Source organism: Plasmodium brasilianum, chromosome 1 (genome assembly GCF_023973825.1).
Source record: "Plasmodium brasilianum strain Bolivian I chromosome 1, whole genome shotgun sequence".
Taxonomy (NCBI): Eukaryota; Apicomplexa; class Aconoidasida; order Haemosporida; family Plasmodiidae; genus Plasmodium; species Plasmodium brasilianum.
In genome coordinates this window covers 1,166,680-1,194,538 of record NC_090114.1, presented here as the reverse complement: position 1 = coordinate 1,194,538, position 27,859 = coordinate 1,166,680, and the positions used below count along the sequence as shown (strand labels likewise).

Below are 27,859 nucleotides of genomic sequence, written 5' to 3'. Positions count from 1 at the left end.
TTAGATATACACAATGATACAAAGGAATAATTTAATGTTCCAGTATTGGTTAAAAACGAACGCCTAAAAGGGAAATTGCTCAAATGTTATGCATATATATATAAACACATATTATATATATATAAATATATATAACATTAACACATATATACAATATATATGCATATATATATTGTGTACACATAATACAATATGCACATATATATAACGTTTATTCTGTAAAAAACATTATAAGTACATTATTACGTTAATTCTTTCACAACGTTTAGTTTAAAAATGTAAACCTTAAATGTTCTCGTGTAATATAATATATGAAATATCCGCATACTTACACATTTCAAAAAATCTCTAATTCAATAAATATTGTTTTTATTTCTTAAGTTTCTTATAAAATTAAGCACATATTAAAAATAATTCAATTTAAAAATATGTGCTTAACAAACGTCCTACAAAACAGTCAATGTTGCAAATATATTCCTATATATTGTTGTTAAAATAAAAATACAAAATAAAACATATCAAATGAAAAATGAAATCTGAATAAATAATGAAAATTTTTAAATGAAAAACAAAAACTAAAAAACAAAAAATAAAAAACAAAAAACAAAAAATAAAAAAACAAAAAATAAAAAATGAAGAATGAAAAATGAAAAATAAAAAATGAAAAATAAAAAATGAAACATTAAAAATAAAAATATATCATAATAAAATTAACAAAAAAAATATATAAGTACTGCACAAAATTATTGTCATAATATGCTTCTGCTTTTTGTTGATATTTATGTTCTTTAAGCAAAAAATATAATGAAAATGTCTAAAAAAACTATGCACACAAAAAATATAAAAAGCAGTTATAGCTAATTTCTTGTTAATTATTGAATTGCTATATATATAAATAAATACCATAATTAATATTATAAAAATCAACGATAACAGCTAATATTTTCATTGAAACTTCAAAATATATATAAAATAGTCATATATAATCTCAGATTTAATATTATTTTGTATATATATATATATTAATTTAAAATTAATAAATATTTTGTGCAGCTATTATTCATATATAATACTCCCCATTATTTAATTCTTTAAATGGTTAAATAACTTATAATTTGTTTCCTTTCCATTATTTTTAAATACCCAAACGGGGATTACATCCTATTTTCTTGACCCCCTCCAACTATAAATTTATAAAACACAATCTCCATACTTTTATTTTATTCTCTTTATTTTAAATACTTGTTTTTTTCTCTTTTTTTTTTTTAAAAGCTATCAATAAAATTGAACTCTAAACTCTTCAGTTTCTTATTTACTCTACATCCACAATCACTTGAAAACCTTTTTGTTATTACATTTTATTTTTACATTTTACTATGTTTTTTCATTTTGTATGTTAAAATTTCCATCCATATACTTTTCATTAATTCTCTAAGCTCTTTCCATGATGCTCTCTTTGCTTTAACAAAATATAAAAAGTTATATTTGTCGCATTGTCCTTTGTTTACAAAAGCACAATAATCATTAAAGTCTGATTTTTCCTTCTTTATAAGTTCATCGGTCATATTGTAATGAGCTCTCCACCAATATTTCATTCTAATAGGTGTTGGTAACATCATTGTTTTTTGTAAATACTTAGAATAGTCCATTATATATTCTTGCATTTTAACAAAATTTTTTCTCTCATGAAAAATAACCTGATTAAATAAAGTAAACATTTCTTTAACAGATGCATTTTCTCTTAAGCCTTTTAGTCTTTCATTTAATTCTTCTTCGCTTAATTGTTCTTGTAACTCACCTTGAGAACAACCAAATGGTAAAACTCCATTTCCATTAGCTGAATGATGTCCTACTTCTTGTCTTCTATTTCTGTGGCCACCTCTTCTAGCATCATTACTTCCAGAATCATAATCTTCTTCCCTTGATCTACGGTGATGTGAGGATTCATCTCTTCTTGAGCTCGTATGATGGCTACTGGAAGAAGCACCATGTCCTTTAAGTCTAATAGGATTATGTGGACTTCCAATAATTGTTGGTCTGTTTCTTCTAGTAGTCTGACTTGTACTTCCTCTTGTTTCACTTCTACTTTTGCGGGGATCTTCCTCTTCCTCATCATCATCTATCTTTTTTCCACTCCTTAAATTAAAAATAATTTCGGCGTCTTCTTCCTGCTGTCTTTTAATTTCTTCCTGGCTTTGGCCCCTTATGTTACTTGGATAACCTGGAATCATACAAGATTCACCAGGTCTTCCCCCTCTTCCTTGCATCCTAGGATCCATCATATTAGGATGACCTGGTATCATGTGTGGTACACCTGGTCCTCCTCCTTGTTGATTCCTAGGATCCATCATATTAGGATGACCTGGTAACATATGTGGTACACCTGGTCCTCCTCCTTGTTGATTCCTAGGATCCATCATATTAGGATGACCTGGTAACATATGTGGTACACCTGGTCCTCCTCCTTGTTGATTCCTAGGATCCATCATATTAGGATGACCTGGTAACATATGTGGTACACCTGGTCCTCCTCCTTGTTGATTCCTAGGATCCATCATATTAGGATGACCTGGTATCATATGTGGTACACCTGGTCCTCCTCCTTGTTGATTCCTAGGATCCATCATATTAGGATGACCTGGTATCATATGTGGTTCACCTGGCCTTCCTCCTCCTTGTTGATTCCTAGGATCCATCATATTAGGATGACCTGGTATCATATGTGGTACACCTGGTCCTCCTTCTTGTTGATTCCTAGGATTCATCATATTAGGATGACCTGGCATCATATGAGGTACACCTGGTCTTCCTCCTTGTTGATTCCTAGGATCCATCATATTAGGATGACCTGGTATCATATGTGGTACACCTGGTCCTCCTTCTTGTTGATTCCTAAAATCCATCATGTTTGGATTTCCAGGCATCATATGTGGTACACCTGGTCCTCCTCCTTGTTGATTCCTAGGATCCATCATATTAGGATGACCTGGTATCATATGTGGTACACCTGGTCTTCCTCCTTGTTGATTCCTAGGATCCATCATATTAGGATGACCTGGTATCATATGTGGTACACCTGGTCCTCCTTCTTGTTGATTCCTAAAATCCATCATGTTTGGATTTCCAGGCATCATATGTGGTACACCTGGTCCTCCTCCTTGTTGATTCCTAGGATCCATCATATTAGGATGACCTGGTATCATATGTGGTACACCTGGTCCTCCTCCTTGTTGATTCCTAGGATCCATCATATTAGGATGACCTGGTATCATATGTGGTACACCTGGTCCTCCTTCTTGTTGATTCCTAAAATCCATCATGTTTGGATTTCCAGGCATCATATGTGGTACACCTGGTCCTCCTTGTTGATTCCTAAAATCCATCATGTTTGAATTTCCAGGCATCATTTGTGATTCACCTGATTCCCCATTAGTTCCACTAACATTACCTTCATGTTCATTTTCATTTCTTTCATTATTCTCATTTTCCATATGTTCAGCATTTGGATCACCTAGGTTTAAATTGTTATATAAATCTCCATAACCTTGTTTGTTCATCCGCTCGTTAATTGAACTTTCTTCTTCCATTTCGTTACCTTCTTGATTTGGTGATTCTACATTTAATTGCTGATTTTCTCCATTTGTTTTACTCATAAGATTTCCACTTAATGCTTTAGTAATCCATTCCTTTAAAGCTAAATCTTCTCGCGATGTTAAATCAATTTTATTATATAAATTTTCTAATCCCCTTCTTATGATATCTTCATTTGCAGTACTTCCATCTGCACCCCCCCCTAAATTAGATCCTTGTGCATTTGATTCATCATATGTAGAATAATTTCCTTGTTCACCTGCATTCGAATCATTACCTTCAGGCGTCAAATTGTTATTATTATTTTCATTCTGTCCCTCTTGATTTTCCTGTACGACATTATTATAATCATGAGTTCCTGTTAAAGTTTCACCCTCTGAACCGTCATAACCTTCAGCTTCCCTTGGTGTTGAATCATTTCCATTATCCCCATTAATATTTTCATTATATCCGTTATATTGTGTATCACCGTTATAATCATTTGTTTCAACTTGAAGAACCTGCTCATTAGAATTACTTCCTGGCGGTCCTACTAATACTGCTTCCATGGGATGATGTTGACCATTATCATCATTCATTCTTTCAAATTGTTCTCTATTGGATACGTCATTAGGATCATCCATATTATGATGAGTGTTATTACATAATGATGGGTTCTGTAATCCATTAAAATCTCTATTAACTTCCATTGATGGTCCTTCAGAATTTCCCATATCATTATTATCATAATTTTCCAAATGATATGGATCATGCATTCTAAACTGTTGTTCACCATTATATGGCACTGCCATTTGTCCTTGATAATTCACATTTTGTTCATTACTCCATGGACCTCTATTACCTTCATGATTTCCATAATATTCACCTAATGCTCTTAAAGATCTATCATTCACTTGAGATCCGAATGGCTCTTTATTCTGTAAAGAAGAATGTATCGCATATATTATAAAAAAATTACCAAATAAAAATAACAGCATTCACGTTCTCACTTACAATACGGTAATATATAATATACATATATGTATATACATATATATATATACATACATATAAACATAATAAACAACTTTTCTAAATTTTAATTTGGTTCCTTACATGTAACAGAACAACTATAACGCCAAAAATGAACAACACCTTAAAAGGAAGAGAAGATAAATTAAAATTTTCAAAGCTCATTTTTTTGCATTTCCTTCTCCTTCTTTTTGATGATTTCTTTTTTGAATCATTACTCTCACTGCCACTACTAATGGCAAACAACGACGTGGGTAAAACAACAATTGGTATATTACAATTATTCATATTCTAATTTTCGAAATCACAAAAATATATATTTTATTTAAAAATAATGCTCTAAATTTTATAAATTGTTCTATCCGTTATAACACTAATACTTGCAATAATATATATATAATAATTTAATAATATAATAATATTGAAAATAATAAAATTTATTTTTTACAAGATATTATTATACATCCTTATTCTAAAATAAACTAGGTAATAATGCAAAATATATATATATATATATTATTACATAGAAAAAAAGTTTTATGTAAATAATCAAAACTTAATAATAAAAATAAAAAAAAAACTACTCGTAAGAAAATAATATATATATAACTATATTAAGTAGTTCTAAAACTAAATATATACAAATATATAAATATTGTCTTCTAATTCAATTAATTATTACCTACAGAAGTATTGTACAATGTTGTTATTTGACTATATTATATATACTTCAGTTCTTCAAATTTTTTTTTCTAATAAAAACTATCGAATGTGTATATATAATAATAAACTACTATGTCTCAATAACAAAAAAAATTATTACGTTAAAAAAAAATATTTTTTTACTAAAAATTTTAATATTCTTTTCATTTTAATAGTTGTTAAAATTCACTTTTTCTTTTACAAAATAACTTCATATATAATGTTTAAAAATATTAAAAAAAAAAAAAATTTACAATATATTATATAGAAAAAAAAATTTATTAGCTAACTAAATTTTAATATTTTCCTGTTAAATTTTTATAAAAAAAAAAGAAAATTTTTGAACAAAACTAATATTTCTTTTTAACATAAAAAAAAATATATATAATTCGCTCTATTAAATTAGAACAGAGTTGCTTTAAAATTATTTAAAATAAACATAAATATGCCTCCAGAAAATTATAGCTTGAAATATATTTTATTAATGAAATAAAAATGGTTAAAATAATGCGCTAAGAAAAACGGTAGAATGATGTAATCAAATAGCTTATCAGTTTTATACTTCATTATTTTAAAATGAACTATTCCTATACATTCGCATTATTATTTATCACTATTTATAAAAGTTCTTGAAATATAAACATTGTTCTTTTTTTTATTTTTTCTTTTTCGTTACATTTCGTTCATATAATCTTGTTACTCCTTTGCTTTTCTATTAAAAGATTAAGGCAAATATATTTATACTCTTTTGTTGTTTCTTATAATAATAAATATATATAAATTGGGTAATTTTCTTTTTTTTCAGTTATTTAGTACTAGATTATTACATTTATTTTTTCCTATAATTCAATAACATTAGAGTTTTTTTATTTATACATAAAAACTACAATATTTATTATTTTTATTTTGTTTTAATCCATTTTAATAAAAATTCATTTTCACATTTATTATTAATTTAATTATATATGTTTATTTTTTAAAAAAAACAATAAAAGTAAAAACGCCCTATTAACTGTCATATAACTGAAAATTTTTATACGAACATATTTATTTTTCATTATACATTAATTGTGAACATAGTTGATACCTCTTTTTTATATATGATTTATTAAAATCAAAATTTATTCAAAATAAATAACTCGATAATTCTGAAAATTCAAAAAAAAGGAAGCAGCACGAAAGACTGCATATATATAAAATATAAGATATATACGCAAAACTAAAATTATAAATACCAAGGTTTTGTAATACTTTATATATATTGTACGTAAATTTGTTGTACTTTTCATATTAAAATGTACTATAAAAAAGTGTTTATTTTTGTACAAATAATCCTTAAATAGCAACACACAAAAAAAAAAAAAAAAAAAATGCAAATAAAATAAAAATGTTTTCTTAAGTAATTATTCACCGCCGTTTATGTAAAGGAAAACATTTAAAAACAAAGATATAAAATGTGAGTAAAAACAAATGATAGAAAAAGAAAAAAAAAAAAAAATGTAATAAAAAAAATATATTAATAACATTTGGGATTTTTTCCTACGGGATGTGCTATATATAAAATTTTTTTTGTAGCAAAAAAGAAACAAAAAAGATGTTAATATAAATTTTTTCCTTTAAAATATATATTTTTTTTATTTTTTTTTAACTTCATGTGTTAAGTAAATAAATGTAATTCATATATTACTTTATGCCTTGTAAAAAATGGTATTGTGTGTATATACAATATAAATAAATTGTATACAAAATTTTAAATAAAAAACATTTTGGCTATCATACTATTAATTATTATATTTTATAAATAAAAATACACTCATTACATAATATTTGCAGCGTATAAAATTTGACGAAAGAATTGGTACATCTTCTTGTATTATATTTTTATATAATTTCATGCATATATATTATTCGCAAGAGTTTATAATTTTCTTATATATGAAATGAATTTTGTTCAAAGACTTGTGGTATATTAATTGTAATGTTTTTTTTTTTTCCTATGAACGTAAAAATTGCACTAATGTATTAAAAATGTAACGATATAATATTTCAATAATTATTATCATTTAATAATATATTTTATATATATGCAAGTAATTTTAATTGTAATTATATATGGTATATACAACATAGTAACTGTATTTGTATCACACTGCTCACTGTACAATACTTATTTATATTATAGATATATATTGTTTCGTAAAAGTAGCTTATAATTTCAAAACGCAACTTTTATGTACCATTATTTCTGTACACCTTCCCTTTTTATTTTAAACTTGTGGGGTGTTATTTTATTTAATAGTAAAAAAATATAATGAATTGTGTTAATTTTTAAACCTTTATTAATTTTATTTCAAAAAAAAAAAATTCATAGAAACTTATGAAAAACGGAATATGTCATAAAGCACAAAAATTATATATAATATAATACAATAAAAAAAAATATAAAAAAACAATGTATATAAATTTTTTCTGAAATATTTTCTTCTGAACGACTTCGAATGTTAATAATTTTTTTTTTCACTTGATGAAATTGTACAACCGATGTATTTTTTACATTTTTTCCAAACCCTTTGAAAAATATTCTTTTATAAATCTCAAAAGAGTTAATGGTATAATATATAATTTTTTATACTAATAATTAATATTCATGTGAAGCATTTAAAAATTAATATTTTAGTACATCATAACATATGCTACAGCTCTTGAACATTTTAAAGGAATTCGTATAACCGCATTTAACAAAAAAAAAAAATATATATATATATATATAATATGATGCTATTTCTTACCATTTACCTTTTTAATATTTTTTCAAATAAACCATTTTTTTTAATGGATTTCCTTAATATTTGTCAGTAATACTTGACCTGATACTTAAGTAAATAATATATATATTACGATTTATGGTATAACAAAGCATTTCAGCTTATCCTCTAAAAATAACCTTAAAAAAAAAAATTATCAATAGTTATATTCTCCATATATGGAATACTATATTTATGAACACCCATATAAAAACTATTCAACTTAAATTCTGTTAAAATAAATATGCACATAAAATATACACATAATTGTTATAAATAACGTAAGTGAACAGGATGAAATATAACAAAACATAATATAGGTTATGTAATAAAAAAAATTGATAGCATTAATTGTAAGATTATATACATATATATATATATATATATGATAAAAAAAATTGATAGCATTAATTGTAAGATTATATACATATATATATATATATATATATGATAAAAAAAATTGATAGCATTAATTGTAAGATTATATACATATATATATATATATATATGATAAAAAAAATTGATAGCATTAATTGTAAGATTATATACATATATATATATATATATATATATATATATATATATGATAAAAAAAATTGATATGACTTAATTTTGTAAAATATCAATTCACAATATCAATATCTATATATATATATGTATATAATATATAATTATATATATATTCTATATAACAGAAAATATATTTATTAAGGGATCACGGTATTACCACAAGAGATGAGCCTCAACAGAAATAATTAAGAAAATTAAGCCATGTTTACAGCACTCTGAGGCACACAAGTCGTCTACAGGGTGTGATATCTTTTTTGATTTTGGGTTTTTATAATTAAAAATATCTCAGTGCTCTTAAGACTATAAGATATTATTAACAAAGGATTATATTAATGAGAATTCTTTTAAAAAAAAAGAAATTCAACACGCATTATTTATTCTCTTTTTGCAAAAATCAAAAAGATGTTCCAAAAAAGAACGATCTGCAATGATTATCAAGCAAGGTTTCTGACTTTATATGCCTTCAGTCATTAACCTACAAACTTCGCCTTGCAAACATTGATTTAGCAATCGGTTTGCTTTGCAAACAATTTGAACCAACTGTTCCTCTCGTACTAAGATGGATTACTTTTACATTACAGAGTTTAATCAATAATTTCATCAGTAAGGTAAAACAGACCCACTCATGTAGGTCTAAAATTTGACTCTTGTTCCCTTTTAACAGTTGAACAATCCGACACTTTGAGAATGCTGCTTCTCAATGATAGGAAAAAAGCCATTATATACTCACAGAACAATAAGCCGCGTTACTTCTTAATAAAATAAAAGCTTGGCAGCCACAAGCAAGTTATCCCTGCTATAACATATCTTCAGGCTACTCCTTATATAATAAATATAGAGGTGAGTGCCCCAATGAAGCCATATATACAAAACGTACGCTTTCACGCTTTTTCTACTCATTTTATAGAGATAGAAAAATTAAACAAGCTTTTTCCCCTTTTAGTCTACAAGAGATTTCTAATCTCTCTGAGCTTGTTTTTTTTTATAACATATATTATATGTATAAAATAGTATTAAAGGCCCATTTTCTAACTCGCACATATGACTATGTCTCTACAGGTATATCAAATTTATACTGGAAAAATAACAGAAAAAAATAGCGCACAAAAATATACGCACTTAATTTCTTTTAATCCAAATTTTATATTAAAAATAAACAACCTCTAAAACTTAAAAAAAGCTCCAAAAGTAATTTACAGCTAACATAAACGTACAAAATTTTCACCAAATAGATAAAGTAAAATAAGTATAAAGAGTAGTGGTATTTCACTGTCGTAAAAAAAAAAAATACATTTCTGTTTTTTCTTTTTACTTCCACTTATGCTACACCTCTTTTGTCATTTTACAAAGCCATATTAGAGTAATGTTAAACAAAGGTCTTCTTTCCTCAACTGATTTTACCAAGCCCGTTCCCTTGGTTGTGGTTTCGCTAGATAGTTTAGTAGAGACATTCGAACCCCCAATCCATCAGTGTTTGGTCATTTAGATTTCTCACCGGCATCGTAGGCACTTTCCGAAACCTAGACGATCAACCACTTCTAGTTGCCTTAACAAAATTATAGACGCACATATATATACATGTGGTCAATCCCTCCATTTACTCGCGCATAATGAGTTTCATCAATTTTGATACTCATAGCACTGGAAGGGATTATTTACTGTGCTATTATAAATGTATCATATATTTTATAATAGTCTTGTATATCACAGTAATAAAAATTTAATTAAACTGAGTGGGTTACATTAGTCCTTTTTCAGTTCTGAGTACAACGTTTAATATCATCGCAATTTATCTAATGACACATAATAAAAATGCCAAAACGGCGTGAAATAGAGATGAAGAAAAAAAAAAGGACAAATAGAAACACAAATTATATATAAATATAGAGAACTGAATAATAATACCTCAAAAATTAAAAATCATTAAGATACTATCACACAATTCCTTATAAATACATAATACTCATATTTCCATCATCCTCTTCTTTACTCTCCTACTTCTATCTATATTTTTATTATTTGCTTTTCCTCAGAGGCAATATACTTCTTGTCATGAAGCTTACGGACCTTTCTATTCCATTAATTCTCAAACTAACTTTATATCTATAATAACACTAAAAAGGTTATTTAACTTTGGATATGTGACTTTTATTTTTGTTGGCACGCTTCGCTAGTTGAAATACAAATCAGACAGTAACCAAGAAAGAAATACTCTTAAATTTCGGATTTCTTTTTACTGCTGTTCCCCCCCCTAATTCAGATAATGTAGGACTCACCAACATCGGAGTAATTCATATAAAACATAAATTACCAGTGCAACAACAAAAAAAAAAGAAAGAATAGATCAAATATTGAAATCCTTAAATATTCCAATAAATGGCATCCTTTAATTTTGTTTTTAATTGTGCACAGGAAAAATACCTCCCTCCATATATGTACCATCCGTTTTTTTAGAACTGATATACACATACGAAAAGAAGGTCTTTTCACCTATAACTGTAAACGTGCAATGGAGCTAGCACACCGACTGTAAGGCCTATGTAGGGAGGTTCATCTCTAATATACATGTTACCATCTCCTTTCGTTTGTATTCCGTTGGAAGCACAGGGTTTATCAACCTGTTTACCCCTTGTTTACGTAAGATTGGCATATATATAAAAATAAATTTATAATTGTTGCCGTTTGGTAGCCCTATAAGCTAAAACTCTTTGGGAGCGGCTATACTTTTGGCGTCATTACCCAACTGAAGGCAACACGTATATATGTACGTACGTATATATATATATATGCATCCGTATATACATATACATATAATACATACGAACATTTTCCATGTATACCTTGTGGCGACAAAATCAACAAAACTACGTCACTCCAAAAAACACTTCAAAAGTTATTTTCTTTCGAATATTTACTACTTCCACCAAGATCTGCACTAGGATTTGTTCCACGAAAACTCACGTATTTCGCTTCTACACAAAACCCCACGATTTTCTACTCATAAAAGGATTTTAAAAAGAAGTACCCTTCTTTTTATTACCTTTTATGGCCCGGTATCGGTAATTCACTTTAGCGCCATCCATTTTTAGGGCTAGTACATTAGGTAGGTGAGTTTTTACACATTCCTTAGCGAATATCAACTTTTAAGATTATCGTCCTACTGTTATTATGAACCAACACCTTTTTATGTGATCTCATGAGCGAATATTTAGGCACCTTATCCAAGCGTTAGGAGCATCCCTCATTGCCAGTTTTTGCTTTACCAAAAATGGCCCACTTGAAGTTATTTTATTTATGAAAAATAGATAAAACACACTAGCTATTTTACCCAATTTTTACTATTGAGGAAGAGTTCTTTACTATATAAAATTAGGTGTGTGTCAACGAAAAGAAAAACTATATATAACATATATTATATATGTATACTGGTGTACACACATATTTTTAATTTATATTATATATATTTAACATATTATTCCCTTGATGCTTCCTAATAATCCATAATACATATATATACATTTAACTATAAATGTAATGGATACTCTACCCTCTAGTAAAATTATAATAAAGTCAACTCCAGCGATCGTGAGAGATTTTTCGAAAATAACCAGATATATAGACTTTTCTATTTATGTGAATTCTCACATAAAAGCCTACAAACTTTCTTGAATATTAAGCTACTTGCACTGTTATAGTTAAATTCGATTTCTCGTAAGGCTTCGTACTAAAATAATATGCCAAACATCATTAAAATCTACAGAATGTTTGTAGTTCAAAGCCTCGTCGGGTACTTATCAATTATGCTCTTGCTCGATATAGCATACAAAACACACATAGTATATGTATGTATAAATATATATATATATTAATACTACTATGTAATGGATTGTTTTTTCTATCGGCACTGTATGCATCAGTATGAAAATATATCATTTCAACTAATTCTACAATAATTTTAAAGTATAATAAATAATTATATGCGTATATTATTTTATATCTATTTTAATATTGAATGTTTAATATATCATTTACACTCGCATATTTGATAACCTCCTTGGTTCGTGTTTCAAGACGATTGGGTTAAAATGGTACTTTTTAGAAATAACTTAAATATAAGTAAAAAAAAAAAATTAATTAAATTTCTACCATTTTGATTCCTCAGTAAATTGGATAATTCCCTTAATTTGGAGAAAAAATATTTCATTTTTCTTACAAAACTATTTTTGTTCCCTCCTTTAGCGGAAAAAATAAGCATAAGGAAAAATAAAAAAAAAAATATTACATACGTGCACATATGCGATTATACGGTTACACATACATACATAAGTATCTATTAATTTTCTTAATTCCTTCTCAGCTATAGCTTTATCGATATTATCTTATTTTACTGATATTTCTATCAATAAAGAAAATAATAAACCCCTCAAAAAGAGGAATTCTATTTACTCTCCTTACATGCTTCCCATTTTAATCCGTTCCACCTTAACGATTTCAGGTTCTTTTTAATTCTCATTCCTGAGTACTATTTCATCTTTCCCTTACGGTACTTGTTTACTATCGATTTCCTATTCATATTTAGCTTTATGTGAAATAAATTTTACTTTATTTTTTTATTCACACATATTTATGCTCCACTATCGAAGAACATGACTCAACAAGAAAATAATCCTAATGTAAAAAAAAAATAATATATAAAAACTACGGGACTTAAACCCTCTTTGGTAAATTATTTCAATATATTTCATTTTTATATATATTTTTTTTTTTTTTTAATAACATTATACAGAATTAAATTCTCAACTTGACAATTCTAATCAATGCTTTTTATATATATATATATAGCAAATGAAAAGATTTTCCTTTTGAGCTTTACTCCTTTTTCACTAATATCATTAGTTACTAAAGGAATCATGTTTATTTTCTATTCTTCCGCTTTAATCTGTGTTTAGCGGATTTGCCTTTCTACTTTACACATTCTAATATATGGTGACTAGTTAGAAGAGCTGACTATTACGGATCCCTTGCTTTACCAACTATTCGAGATTTATGGTTTTTCTAAATAATAAAAATACCTATCACCGCTAAATTTTACCAAAAGGTGTATACATACATATATAAATATATACATACACACTTTTTACTAAAATCTATCTGTACGATTGTGCCAACGGGTTTTGTACCTATTTGTACATAACATTTAATACATATGTATATTAATGTTATGCGTATATACGTACAAAATCAGCTGATACAACTTTCCAGAGAACTTTTATATAAAATAAATTATATAAAAGAACACGACACGTGTTTAAGGACCATATTTCAACGAACAAGTGATAGATACCCCGCAGAGTAAACCACCCCAATGCTGCGCCTACGTATGTTCGTACATATTACATAATTAAATATATAAATATAGATATACATATATACGTATATATACAGCCGCTTTACTCAAACGCACCATATATATACGTATAAAATGTACACCTATACTTTGTGCAAAATATCTAATCACATACATAATAATTTATATGTATATATCGAAAAATACGCCTTATCCAATATTGATCCGAAACATGAAGCCTTAGCATCTAATTCTTTCATGCCCCATAATAAGGATCTTTTTTCGCGTTGTAAATTCTATTTAAACGCTTATGGCAGCGCACCGAAATCCTCCCAGGAATATGCTTTCTGTCCCTCTTCTTTAGAAGAAAAAAAAAGGGAAAAAAACATACCTTCTGTTTGTGCTAAATACTACAAATAAAAGGAATTATTAAAAAATTTCGTAAAGTAGAAAATAGATACACTAAATATGTCAATGCAAGTAAATTTTCATTACTACCATCGGTGTTCTATGTTTTTTAGGCAACCATTATTATATGTTTTTGGCAAATATGATCCTCATTATTTAGGATTGATTTTTAAAAAAAAAATCCATTTCATACGTTGAAATATGGCCATAATCGCAATAGGAATCAAGACATCCATCGTTAAGGCTGTTTTTAGCCATTTTTTAAAAAAAGAATAATGCCATATGTATATTTTATAATATATAATAGTATATATAGTACTATATAAATTTATATATAATATATAATGGCAATGTAATCTGGTCTTAAAAAATTGAATAAATTTCATTACTAAAATATTACACGATAACTTAAAAATTGATATATTACAATTATTTTTTTTGTACATGTGAAAATTATTTTTTAAATATCATTTCACGTACTAGTTTTTATGATAATAATAATAATAACAGCTGTAGTATAGCCGTAAATTAAAATTAAAAATAATATCATAATAACTTTTAAAATAATAATATTAAATTAATCTATAATAATAATACTATAATAGCTACAATTAAAAATAAAAATAATATCATAATAATAGTCAAAATAGCAATATTAAATTAATCTATAACGTTTTTCCCACATATAACAGAATCTAATTATTAATCTATTCTAGTAGAAAACAAAAAAGATTATGGCATTAGCAAATTTTCTAATCGGTTTTCTACTACAAGAAACTACACTTTAATCAGCGTTACTTTATTTTCGAATTACGAAATACAATCAATGATAGTTTTTTACGTATAAAATTATACTAATCATAGTTTTTTCACTGCTAAATTATATTTATAGTAAATTATTCTTACACTAATTTATACTAATTATTACAAAAGCTAAATTATATTTATAGTAAATTATTCTTACACTAATTTATACTAATTATTACAAAAGCTAAATTATATTTATAGTGAATTATTCTTACACTAATTTATACTAATTATTACAAAAACACTCACCTATGCTTATTTTGCATAAGCGAATGAGTTGTCTGAAAATATTTAATTTATAATAAAAAATAATAAAATAAAATCATACTTCAATAAAATATTGTTTACTAATATAAATACCTTTTCGGTTTTTATTAAGAAAAATGTTCTTAATAAATTAAAAAAAATTACTTTGTATAATTATAATTAAAATAAAAATAGTATTAAATACTTTAATATATGGGGAATAAACCCGATATAAAAAATTCTTTGTAATTTTATAATTTATTTATAAATTATATGCAAACTTAAAAGTTTAACATACTTTACTACGTTTAAAAAACTTGCCCCTTTATTTAAAATGTTTTCAATGTATTGTAAGCAAAACGCTTTTTCGCTAAATATATAATCGTATAAAACGATATTGCAATATAATGCAATTTTTTTTGTATACTATAATAGTATGTGTTACTAGTTCCAATAAAATAATAATCCCCTTTAAAAAAAAAAGGTACAATTAATCTTTATATACACAAAAAATGTGTAACAAGTTTTAATATATTATAAAAAATTATATTACATACTTTACTTGATTTATCTTTAAGCAATTTTAGAAAATATAAAAAAGCAACGATGTTTCATCTTTTTGCCTTTTTAAATTTTTTTCAATTGTGTATATATATACACGAATATTTTTTAACTTCCTTATAAAGTAAAAATAATATACTTTGTATTACATGTAAATTTAATATTTAATTTCAAGAAATCTTTTTCTGTCATTATAAGAGAAATAGACTTATGAATATTTGGTCCATTTAAAAATAACTTATTTTTATGAAATAAAATTACACATTTATTTCAATAGTAACACATTTAATATATTTATTTATTTAATAAGATCAAAATATTACACATACATATATATAAACACATTTAATATATTTTTTCATTTAATAAGATCAAAATATTACACATACATATATATAAACACATTTAATATATTTTTTCATTTAATAATAGCAACACATTATGTACATAAAAAATTAATAGCTATATTTAATTTGCACATTTCACAATGATCGCGTACATTAACACTTTGCTTTTCAAAAAGTTTGAAAACATTTTTATACTGTATATATACTTAAAGAAATTTGTCTTTATTTTTTATAATATATTTTATACAGTATTAAAAAAAAATTAAAAAAAAAATTTTAATTTTGCTATGTATAATCATGTAACTTCTAATGATTTTAGAAAAATAATATTCAATTTATTAAAAAACATGAAAAATAAATGTATTATGTATATTATTCAACATCCAACGTAAACTTGTCATAATATTTTTACATAAATATTATATATTTATTTGTTTTATATCTGACGTTCAGCTCGAGTTACTAAAAATTTGAAAACATTAGCTTAATGAATTCACCTATCAAATAATAAAAGCACGTTCACATATAGTGCATTGTAGTGACACCGATAAAAAAAAAAAAAAAAAATGAAAACATATAAGCGTTTGGTTGGCAAGATCGTAATAACAAATATATAATTGTGCATATGTGTATTATCTTAAAAAATATAAATTGACATAAAATAAATAAAAAATAATATCAAGATAATTATATATATATGTACATATTTCAATTTTATATAAAATGTATAACCCTTCAACAATTAATTATTTCCCTTTCCTTATAGCCCTACACATATCTCTTACATCGTGATTTATATATTATTTTTATCTTACGTTTTTATAATGGTCAAAAATTCAAAATTACGTTTATTCGAAAACATATTATTAATAACTCAAAACAACTATACCTTTTTATTTTTTAATTAAGTTTAAACTAAGTTATTTTAATTACATACTCATTTTTTATTGCACATAGTTGTAATAATTCTGAAGCAGTTTCAGTTTTAGTTATTTAAAAAAATATATATTAAGACAAAAATTAGCTATAAAAAAAAAAAAATCTTACATTCACATATATGCGCAAATATAAACATATATAAAAAGATATATGAGAATGCACACAATTAAGTATATATATAAATAGATATATAAGTATGCTCCTAAATATATAAACAGATATATACATGTGCGCACAAATATATATATATACGTATGAGCACAAATATATATACGTATGCACACATATATATATATATATATATACGTATGAGAACAAATATATATATACGTATGCGCATAAATATATATATACGTATGAGAACAAATATATATATACGTATGCGCATAAATATATATATACATATATGTTTGCGCACTAATATGCATATATGTGTTTACGACAAAATACCCATTTCGATTGTGCTAATTTACTTTCTTTCCTAACTGTTCTTTTTTTTTTCTTTTGTTCACATTTACTGTGCTTACAAAAAACGTTAACGATATATATATACAATGATAATATTTTTAAGGGAAATATTACAGTTTAGTTGTAATTCTTGCAAAAAATAAAAATGTACAATTTAAAAAAAATTACTTTAAAAAGGAACGAATTTATTAATCCATAAAATTTAAAAATTAAACAGAAAACAAAGGTAAATTAAGTTAAATATTTTGTTAAAATTAAACTACAAAAATGAGGTCTATTTAAGCTGTAACTATTATAAATGGAAGAAAAAAACAAAAAATTAAAAAATAATAAAATAAAAAAAGAAATAATAATAAAATATAAAAAAAAGAATAATAAAATAAAAAAATATAATAAAATAAAAAAAAACAATAATAAAACAAAAAAAAATAATACAATAAAAAACAAAGAACAAAAAACAAAGAACAAAAAACAAAGAACAAAAAACAAAGAACAAAAAACAAAGAACAAAAAACAAAGAACAAAAAACAAAGAACAAAAAACAAAGAACAAAAAACAAAGAACAAAAAAAAAGAAGTTATGCAGTAAAATTCACAATTATTATGTTATCCATTAGCAAATTCTTAGGAGATACCTTAGTTCATATATAGTTTATAACTTGTTTAAAGTTCTTAGTTCTTTTTTCAGCAATAACAAGAAAGAAAAATGTTTGCACAGGTGTATGTTTTATGTTGCGTACGTATATATGTATTTATACATATGTAAGTGTCAATGCGTATACCCTTGTAAAAAGCTCTTTTATATGTGCATTTATGCAAGAATTTTTAATAGTATAAACTTTCTTTTATATTATTACATACTCTTCATTTTATAATTGCTCATTTATTTTTGCTATTCTTCTTGAACATTTGGATTTAATTCGAGCTTTTTCCATCTAGGTCATAAAAAGATACTTTTTTTTTACCGTTGCTATTACATTTTCATGTACTATTTTTACTTTTTATTCTCGCATTTTCATTCATTTTATCCCCTTTTATTTTTTTTTTTTTTTTTTTATTACTATTTTGATACTATATGGATATATTTTTATGCCATTTTGATTCTATATTGATGATATATTGATACCATTTTTATGCGTTTATCCAGTACATCTGCACTCTTAAGAAATTTTTTAATTCGTATTCCCATCCGTTTGTGTATTAATTATTGTATATTTTTTTTTTTTTTTTTTTTTTTCCTTTTAAATTACAGGGTTTAATTCTATGCACTATTATCCTTACTACAAATTTTTGCCTTTACCTGTTCCGCTGCTGGAATCACAAAATCCCACGGCTTAAAAATGACATTAGCACAATTTGCATCACCAATAGAACAATTTGCAAGTAAATATGCATTATCTGTATTACCTAAAGCAATTCCAACAATTATAAGTTTTATATTCTTATCCCTATAATCTTTAACCACATCCGGTATTAAACTTTTGTTTGCTCCATAATCAAAACCATAATAAAATAATACGGCTACCTTTGGAGCATTATCTCGTGTTCCATTTCCAAATATAACCTTTTCCATAGCGTATTCCAATGCATACACATATAAAGTGTCAGCACTTTTTCCTACATCATCTATAGTTCTAATCTTTTCAATGAACTTGTCCTTATCTTGACTAATTTCATCAGTGAATGGAACAATAACTCGCTGATCATAAGCAAAAAGTATAAGAGACATATGAGCTTTATCTTTGCTAATTCTTGTATTTCTTATCATTGATTCTAAAAATGGAATAGTACCTTTTAACCAATAATCCTTTTGAACGAAATTTGTTTCTTCAACAATTAAAGTTATATCATAATAGTTATCACAATAAGCTCCTGGATTGTCAACTCCTACATCTACACTTGACTCATCCCCGTTAGATGAAGATTCTGTACTGGTACTGCAAAACCCACCATCATCAATATGTAAATCACCTTTAATCACATATTCAGTAACGCATGTTATAATTTTTTCATTTTCACCTTCTTTGGCTATCCGTGGCACAGAACTATTTGACACATTGTTTATTTTTGCATATATCAAAGTGATGGCATATTCTAATAAAAAAGCGAAACATAATATTTTCTTCATGCTTTTCATTTTTTTATGCGTAATGTAAAACTTCAAAAAAAAAAAAAAAAATATAAAATAAAGAAAAAAATTTCAAAAAAAAAAGAAAATCTCCTTAATTACAAAATTAAGAATTGCATAGCTTAATGGAAAACAATGTCTTAACGGCGAAAAACACTGGAGGAAACTAAAAATGCCAAAACAAAACGAGACAAATCAAATAAAAGAAAGTGGAACAAAGTTAGGAAAAACAAAGCATAAACAAGCGTAAACGAGTGTTCATCACCTTAAAAAAAAAGTGAAAACCAAATTAAAAACTAAAAAAGATTTGTTCAATATGTTGTTTTGTACATAAGCAGTGTTATTATTACAAAAAAAAAAAAGAAAAAAAAAAGATAAAGTTGATGGAGAATAATAAAAAAAGATAAAATATATAAACATTTGTTAAAAATATTCTATATTCAAAATAAGTAAGTTGTGACAACTAAATTAAAAATTAAATAAAACTTTATATTTAAAAGTATGTCTACATATGTATATATATATTTATTTATTTATTTAAATTATTTATTACTATGTAGCTAACTATAAATCGCTATTCAAAACAGCTAATATTTTTTTTTTTTTTTTTTTTTTTTTTTTTTGGAACTTTTTTCGATTGGCTGTTTCATCACAGCCATCTTCACAATTTTATGCGCTCATATTAAAAACTGGAAGAGTGTGAAAAATACTTGCTGCAATTCATATCCAAATGGTAAGATATCACAGGGAAAATACCACATTAATGACTCATATATGTACGTGTGTCAATGTATGCATGTACGTGATATACTATCATGTGCCTACACGTTACTTTTTTTGCTTAAGGTAGCTGTAATCAGCTTGGGGGCGTAAAAACATCCTATGCGCATGAACTTACATGTATGCACTCTGCTTTATAATAACACAATAAATGATTTAACGTGGTAAATTTTTTCTTGCGCACGTATTTTAAAATAATACAATTGAACGATGAAAATATGTGCATTTTAGTCACTGAGCATTTAATTCATATTAAATTATCTGTATGCTCAACAGAATTATATGAAGAGTAAAAACATTTTTACGTTTTCACAGATTTAATGTAAATTCAATTAGCATTTGAAATGAATACTTCACTTATGAAATATTGTGCAGTATACTTTCAATAAATATTATATTTTTATTCAAAACATCCCTTGTATTTTTCTTTTTTTTCTATTTTTTTTTTTATTTTTTATTTTTAAGTATGCCCCATATTTAATGCAAAAAATTGGTTAACCATTGAACATTGCAGTGAAAACAATTTTTTTTTTTTAACATTACAGCACATACTTATAAAACTTTAGGCTATATATTCTTATACATATATGTAGACATATATACATACACACATATATATATATATATGTATAAACATATCCACACAAGTTGTAAACTTGCTACACTGAACTTTCCATAAACAACAATTTTTATCTGAATAACTTCAATCTCCATCTCTTTTCCCACTTGTACATTAACCTCCTATTCTTTAAATTTCTCACATATATTAATATTCGTACTAATTTTATTATAGCTTTATTTTTTATTTTTATTTTTTTTTTTTTTGGCATTTTATTGGTTAACAGATATGAAAGAATACCTATACGATTTTTACAAAACTATGATATACGCCCCAAAAGTATATTTATGTATATAAACTGACAAAAGAATAACAAAACCTAAGAACATGATGGAAAAATATATGTTTTAAACTTTCTTCGAATGAAATGTGCTCAAATATGTCTACGTTTGTGTGTGTGTATGTATACACATATATCAAAGCGTGTTACCAACCCAACACATCGCATAGTTTATTTTGCATTTATTGTGTCAATTCTGTAAAATTGTTTTATTTACTTTTTCATTTTTTTACAGCACGGAGGTAACAAGCTTCAATAGGTCAACTGTTCACAACATCCAAACAATTTTTTTACTTTTCGTCTTTTTAGTCATAAGTAATTTACATACTGTGAATTCAACTGAACTAACATAATAACAGTCATACTCAGAACGAAAAATGTTGCACATATATATACATATGTACGTGTATATACATATGTATACGGGCTCACGTACATTTGAGCGCATACTCCTGTGTGTATAATTTATTTTTGTTATACAAATTTTTTAACTTTATGTCCACCCTAAATCTTGGTTGTATGATAAAATGGTATCTGCAATGTTGATTATCATTTTGTTCATGTGCTGATTTATTTTTATAAATGTATAAAAATGGTTGAATTCGTCATCAGTAATTTTACAATTTTCTCTTAAATTCGTAAGTTGTTTCATATGAGTGTTATACATTTAAAAAAAAAAAAAAAAAGAAAAAAACAAAATATTTATTAAGTGCTTATATTTTTTTTTTTTTTTTTATACAAGAAATTAGTTCTATTTTTATTAATTATCTTACGTCTATTTTTTAAAAAATGTATTTAAAAAAATGAAGAGAAAAAAATATTTTTTTTTTTTAATGTTTACTTCGTTTTTCTATTTTACATAATCTACTATTAGCATTTTCTGTATGCGCATTTGTAACATGCATTTCTTTTTTTAGTTCAATTATTCTGTTTTATTATTCTGCATGAGGGGAATGAAGAAAAGTACTTAACTGAAGCATACACAATATTTGGGCACTTATATGTATATATACATATACGCATATACTTGTACATATTATATATGTCTATATATAGATATAGACATTTACATACTCGTGTTTCACTATGATTTTTTCTTTTTCATAATGTCTACGCACACATGATACGTTAATAAATAAGAAATTTTACAATTAAAAAACTTATATCCTTGTTTTATATACACTTCTCTTCTTTTTTCATCAAAATATTATAGTCTCGTTATACAACAATTCGAAGAATTCTTTTAACACCAAATGTTACTCAGTGTTCCAATTTTTTTTTTTCATTCAAACTTGACCAAAAAAAAAAAAAAAAAAAAAATTTTCTATATGTTAAATCCCAATGTAAATCTTATATATCTTTTATATGTGTTTACATATGTGTGTGTATGTATGGGCTTTTATTTAAAAAAAAAAAAAAAAGTACGCATAAATTTTAATTTATATACCTTTTTCTTTTTTTGCTATTAGATACTCAGAATCATTACCTTAGGATCATACCATATAATAGTGAATGAATAAAAAAAAAAAAAAAAAAAAAAGAGAGATAGATATATAGAGTTAGAGAGAAAGAGAAATAGAGAGATAGTAGAAAGTGAAGAGGGAATACCAAAAGGGAGCAAAGAAAAAGTCAACTTGTTCAACATTTTTAACACCCGTTGAAAAACTATCCTTTCCCATATATTTCAAGGTAAATTTTTAAAATTTTAAAAAATGTGTTAAGACTTATAAAAAACGGTTAAGATATGTAAAGAATTAGGGATTAAAAAGAAAAAAAAAAAATTGGTAAAAAATAATTTAAAATTATTAAAAATAATAAAAAGTTATAAATAATAAAAAGTTATAAATAATAAAAAGTTATAAATAATAAAAAGTTATAAATAATAAAAAGTCATAAATAATAAAAAGTCATAAATAATAATAAAAAAAAAAAAAAAAAAAAAAAAAAAATTGTCATCATATTATTGAAATATTACATGACTCTTCCCATATGCATACAATTTCATACTTTTTTAATTTTTTTAATTTCTTCTGTTTTTATAATAATTATATAGGTACGTTTCAAGCCTTTTCCTGATTTTCATTTGTATTCACTGTTGAAAATTTTTGGAACAACTGTGAATACTCTTTACATGATGGTCTTTTATCTGGGTCTGTGCAAAAGCTTCTTTCTAACATGCTCGTTAATTCAGGATGAAACCAGTTGGGAATATTTGGCTTTTTCTTATTTACTAAAATTTCAATAACCACATCTAAAAACATACGAAGGGGACGGAATAAATATACGCAATATGTACAATAAGCATAATGTGCATATATACATGCATTATATATATCCATTCGTTTAGTTTATTGACAAGTTTAGTATACGTTTACGCGACCAGTGTTTTGTTTATATAAATAAATTTAGACATGCTTACACGTTATTTGTCTTTATGTATATGTATCTATCTCTATACGTATGTATATATATATATATATATATATGCATGCACATCGTTAATTTACATTGTTTTGTCAGTATAATATTTCCTTTTCACTTTACCTTCTTTTTGTTTTATATGCTGAAAAGGAATTTGCCTTGCAAAAATTTCAATCAAGCAGCAGGCAAGTCCCCATATATCGGACTTCTCATTAATGGTGTTATCTACAAAAAAAGGAGTAAAAAATTGAAGATATAAAAAATTGAAGATATAAAAAATTGAAGATATAAAAAATTGAAGATATAAAAAATTAAAGGTGTAAAAAATTAAAGGTGTAAAAAATTAAAGGTGTAAAAAATTAAATGCGTGAAATACTAAATGCGTGAAATACTAAATGCGTGAAATACTAAATGCGTGAAATACTAAATGCGTGAAATACTAAATGCGTGAAATACTAAATGCGTGAAATATCGAATAAGTGGAATATCAAAGACATGTATAATATTAAACATGTATTTAATATTTATGCAATATTTACGATCAAAAAAAAAAAAAAAAAAAAAAAAAAGAAGAAAAGAAAAAAAATTAAAAGTAAAACTATAATATCCTTTTGCCAAGTATGCGCAAAAGGGTGAATGATCACAATGTGTTAAGCAAATATATAAATATATCCCTGATCGAATATGCATGTTAGTGTATATATGTAGGTATATATGCACGCATGTAAGTACGTATGTATACACGCATATACTCACGGATGTATTAACACACGTGTGCTTGTGGTACATCTTTACTACCTTCAATAAAGCATTCGGGGGCCATGTAACGCGGAGACCCTCCATTATCCTCTAAAATGACTTTTCCATCCTTATCCAGTTTTCTTGTTTTCCCAAAATCGCATATTTTTATATTAAACTATATCGAAAATGAAAAGTAAAATAAAGAGATAACAAACGATAAGGAGTGCTACGAAACGATAAGAAGTGCTACGAAACGATAAAATGTGGTATGAAACAATAAGTGCTACGAAACGATAAGATGTGGTATGAAACAATAAGTGCTACGAAACGATAAGATGTGGTATGAAACAATAAGTGCTACGAAACGATAAGATGTGGTATGAAACAATAAGTGCTACGAAATAATGAGAAGCGAAAAGGACGCGAGAACATACAGCAAAATGCAACAACGCGATGAGAAAACAAACAACATATTGCAAAAAAAAAAAAAAAAAAAATTGTTTTGTTAGGTCCTCCTCCTTTTACCTCATCATCAAACAACACGTTGCTCGTTTTTAAATCCCTATGTATCAATTTTTTCTCTTCATGAAGATACTTAATTACATCCACTAACTGCGTAGCCATCTTTAGTTGATTCTCGTACGATAAAATCGATGTGCTATTATACAATAAGTCAAACACATTTCCATTACGAATGTACTCAAGAATTATTCCAATAAAAGACTCATCTATACACACTCCTGCGAGGGTGAACAAAATGGTATAAAAAAATAAATTTGTGGGAACTCAAAAAGGGAAAAAAGGAAAAATATGCAGCAGTTATGAACTGTATATAATATATAGAACAAAAGAGAAAAAAAAAAAAAAAAAAATTTATTCTTTTAAAATAATATCAAATTATACAAAGCAACAAAATCGTTGTCATTGGTTATAACATATTTTCTTCTTTTAATATGCTCAAATGTCGCATAGGTGTAACATTTGTATGGTATATGACTTTCTATTTATTAAAACATAATGGATTTTTTCCACTCTACAATTATATACATATATATATGGCCATGTATGTATGCATGCATATATATGTTCCTATATGCTCATGCACATGTATGTACATACGCACATGCGCGTCAGGAAATTACCATAGTATTGCACAACATAATCGTGAGAAATGGATCTGTACGTATTAATTTCTCTAACTACAGATCGCATACCCTCTAAGGACATTTGTATATTCGATTTTTTTAGAGCAACAATTTTATTATTCCATGATGCTTTGTAAACAGTACCAAAGCTACCCTCACTTATTAATTCCATTATTTCAATATTTTTTCTATCAATTATTTCGCTAGCAGGAATATCAAAATTGAAAAACCTTCGATCATCTTTAAAAAATATACTAACTCCTGTGTGTTCTGGATTTTCTTCTAATATACTACTACTCTCTTGTTCTTTTTTACATTTCTCCATAATTGGGTTCCCACTTTTGTCAACCTTAACCTGGTCTCCCATTTTTTGTGCTACCGCATCATCCACCAGTTTGCTTTTATTTTCATTTGTATATCTCTTCCTAAAAGATTCTTCCTTTGTATCTAAGCAGGCATCTTCCTTTAATTCATATTCTAATTTAGTCATTTCGCGTTGATATGTGAACATATCATTTTGTTGTATTTTCGAATCCACCATAACTTGGCTGTATTGACACTCAGATAAATTATTTTTCATACCATCATCATAAGCATATGTATATTTGCCTGATTTTAGATCATTTAAAATTAGATTACCACCACCACCTCCTTTTTGTGAATTATTATACCTATTAGAATCATATTCTCTTTTATTTTCATCAAAAAAAGAAGTGGAACTTAATCTATAAACTCCTCCTTCTATATCTTTATCTACTATATTACTGTCTTTTTCATGATAAAAATAATCATTTGAAAATGTGTTACGAAGTTCTATAGGCATTGGTTTGTCCTTGTAGTAACTGAAATTATAACAATTAATAGGGTTGTCTTGTTCAAGCGTTTTGGAATTATTATATGGATTTTCTTCTCCTTTTCTACCATAATTATTCAAATCTATACTATTAAATTTGTTACTATCATCAAATGTGCTCTTCCATTTTAGCATTTCTACCCTTGCCAAAGACATGTCTACGCTCTTTTTATCTTCCCCCATTTTAGTTTCCTTTTTTCCCTCTTTACCTTTCTTAATTGTCACTCCTGTAGAGTATACATCCTCCAATTGAATAAATTCTGTACTAGAAGAAAAAATTTCTCTTTCAGATAAAAAAAGTTTTTTCTTTGTATCGTCCTCACTTCTATTGTTAATAGTACTAATGTTTTTATGCTCCCATTTATCCTTTTGTGCACTTACATTGTTCTTCCGTTGGTTATTATTATTGTCGGTATTACTATAATAATAAGCTTTACTACTATTCATAGCACTGTTAGTATACTCCAAGTGATTACCAGCAGAAGTAGCGTTCTTATTATAGTCAATGCTGTAATGATATTCAATCCTGTATCTAAGGTCCATATCATTATTGTTATAATCAATACTATTGTTGTAATAAAATTCGTTACTACCAAGACTGTAACTATTAAAATTTAAGTTTGTTGACACGCTTCCATATGTATGCCATACTGCATCTTTAGAAGACTTTGTTTTTTCTAAGCTCATTTTTGATTCATTGAAAATATTATTTCTTAATATATCATGTTTATCTTCTAACACATGTACATCTTCTTTTTTTTTATTTTTTTCATTTTTATGTTTATCCTTCTTATCTTTTATAATCTTATTATATTCATCATTCGATAATTCCTCTACAAAACGGACCTCATGTTTTTTCTTCCCCTTATTTAATAAGTCCTTATGTGCATTTGTCATACTTCCCCCTCCCTCTTTTGTATTAACTCCTAAGTTACATATTTCTTTATTTTTCACGCTATAATTTTTATTTACATCATTGCCATTTGTACGTGCTATTTTCTTTTCCTTGACTTTTTTTCCCTTGCCCTCCTTAAGATTTCCTGTTAAATTCTTTTCACTCTTACCATTGGGGGTAACGCACTTCATACTCAT

At 25.8% G+C, this 27,859-nt stretch overlaps 3 protein-coding genes across 3 annotated transcripts; all 3 read right to left on the bottom strand.

Moving 5' to 3' along the window:
* Positions 1-1,364: 1,364 nt before the first annotated feature.
* On the bottom strand, positions 1,365-4,890 carry MKS88_000562 (uncharacterized protein; the record flags this gene model as incomplete). Its single annotated transcript, XM_067216765.1, has 2 exons — positions 1,365-4,508; positions 4,687-4,890. The coding sequence occupies 2 exons, from the start codon at positions 4,888-4,890 to the stop codon at positions 1,365-1,367; spliced, it is 3,348 nt and encodes a 1,115-aa protein (XP_067075797.1).
* Positions 4,891-19,061: 14,171 nt separating this feature from the next.
* On the bottom strand, positions 19,062-19,928 carry MKS88_000561 (von Willebrand factor A domain-related protein; the record flags this gene model as incomplete). Its single annotated transcript, XM_067216754.1, has 1 exon — positions 19,062-19,928. The coding sequence occupies one exon, from the start codon at positions 19,926-19,928 to the stop codon at positions 19,062-19,064; it is 867 nt and encodes a 288-aa protein (XP_067075796.1).
* A 3,739-nt stretch (positions 19,929-23,667) lies between these two features.
* Positions 23,668-27,859, bottom strand: MKS88_000560 (protein kinase; the record flags this gene model as incomplete). Its single annotated transcript, XM_067216743.1, has 5 exons — positions 23,668-23,858; positions 24,152-24,253; positions 24,827-24,944; positions 25,295-25,509; positions 25,912-27,859. The coding sequence occupies 5 exons, from the start codon at positions 27,857-27,859 to the stop codon at positions 23,668-23,670; spliced, it is 2,574 nt and encodes an 857-aa protein (XP_067075795.1).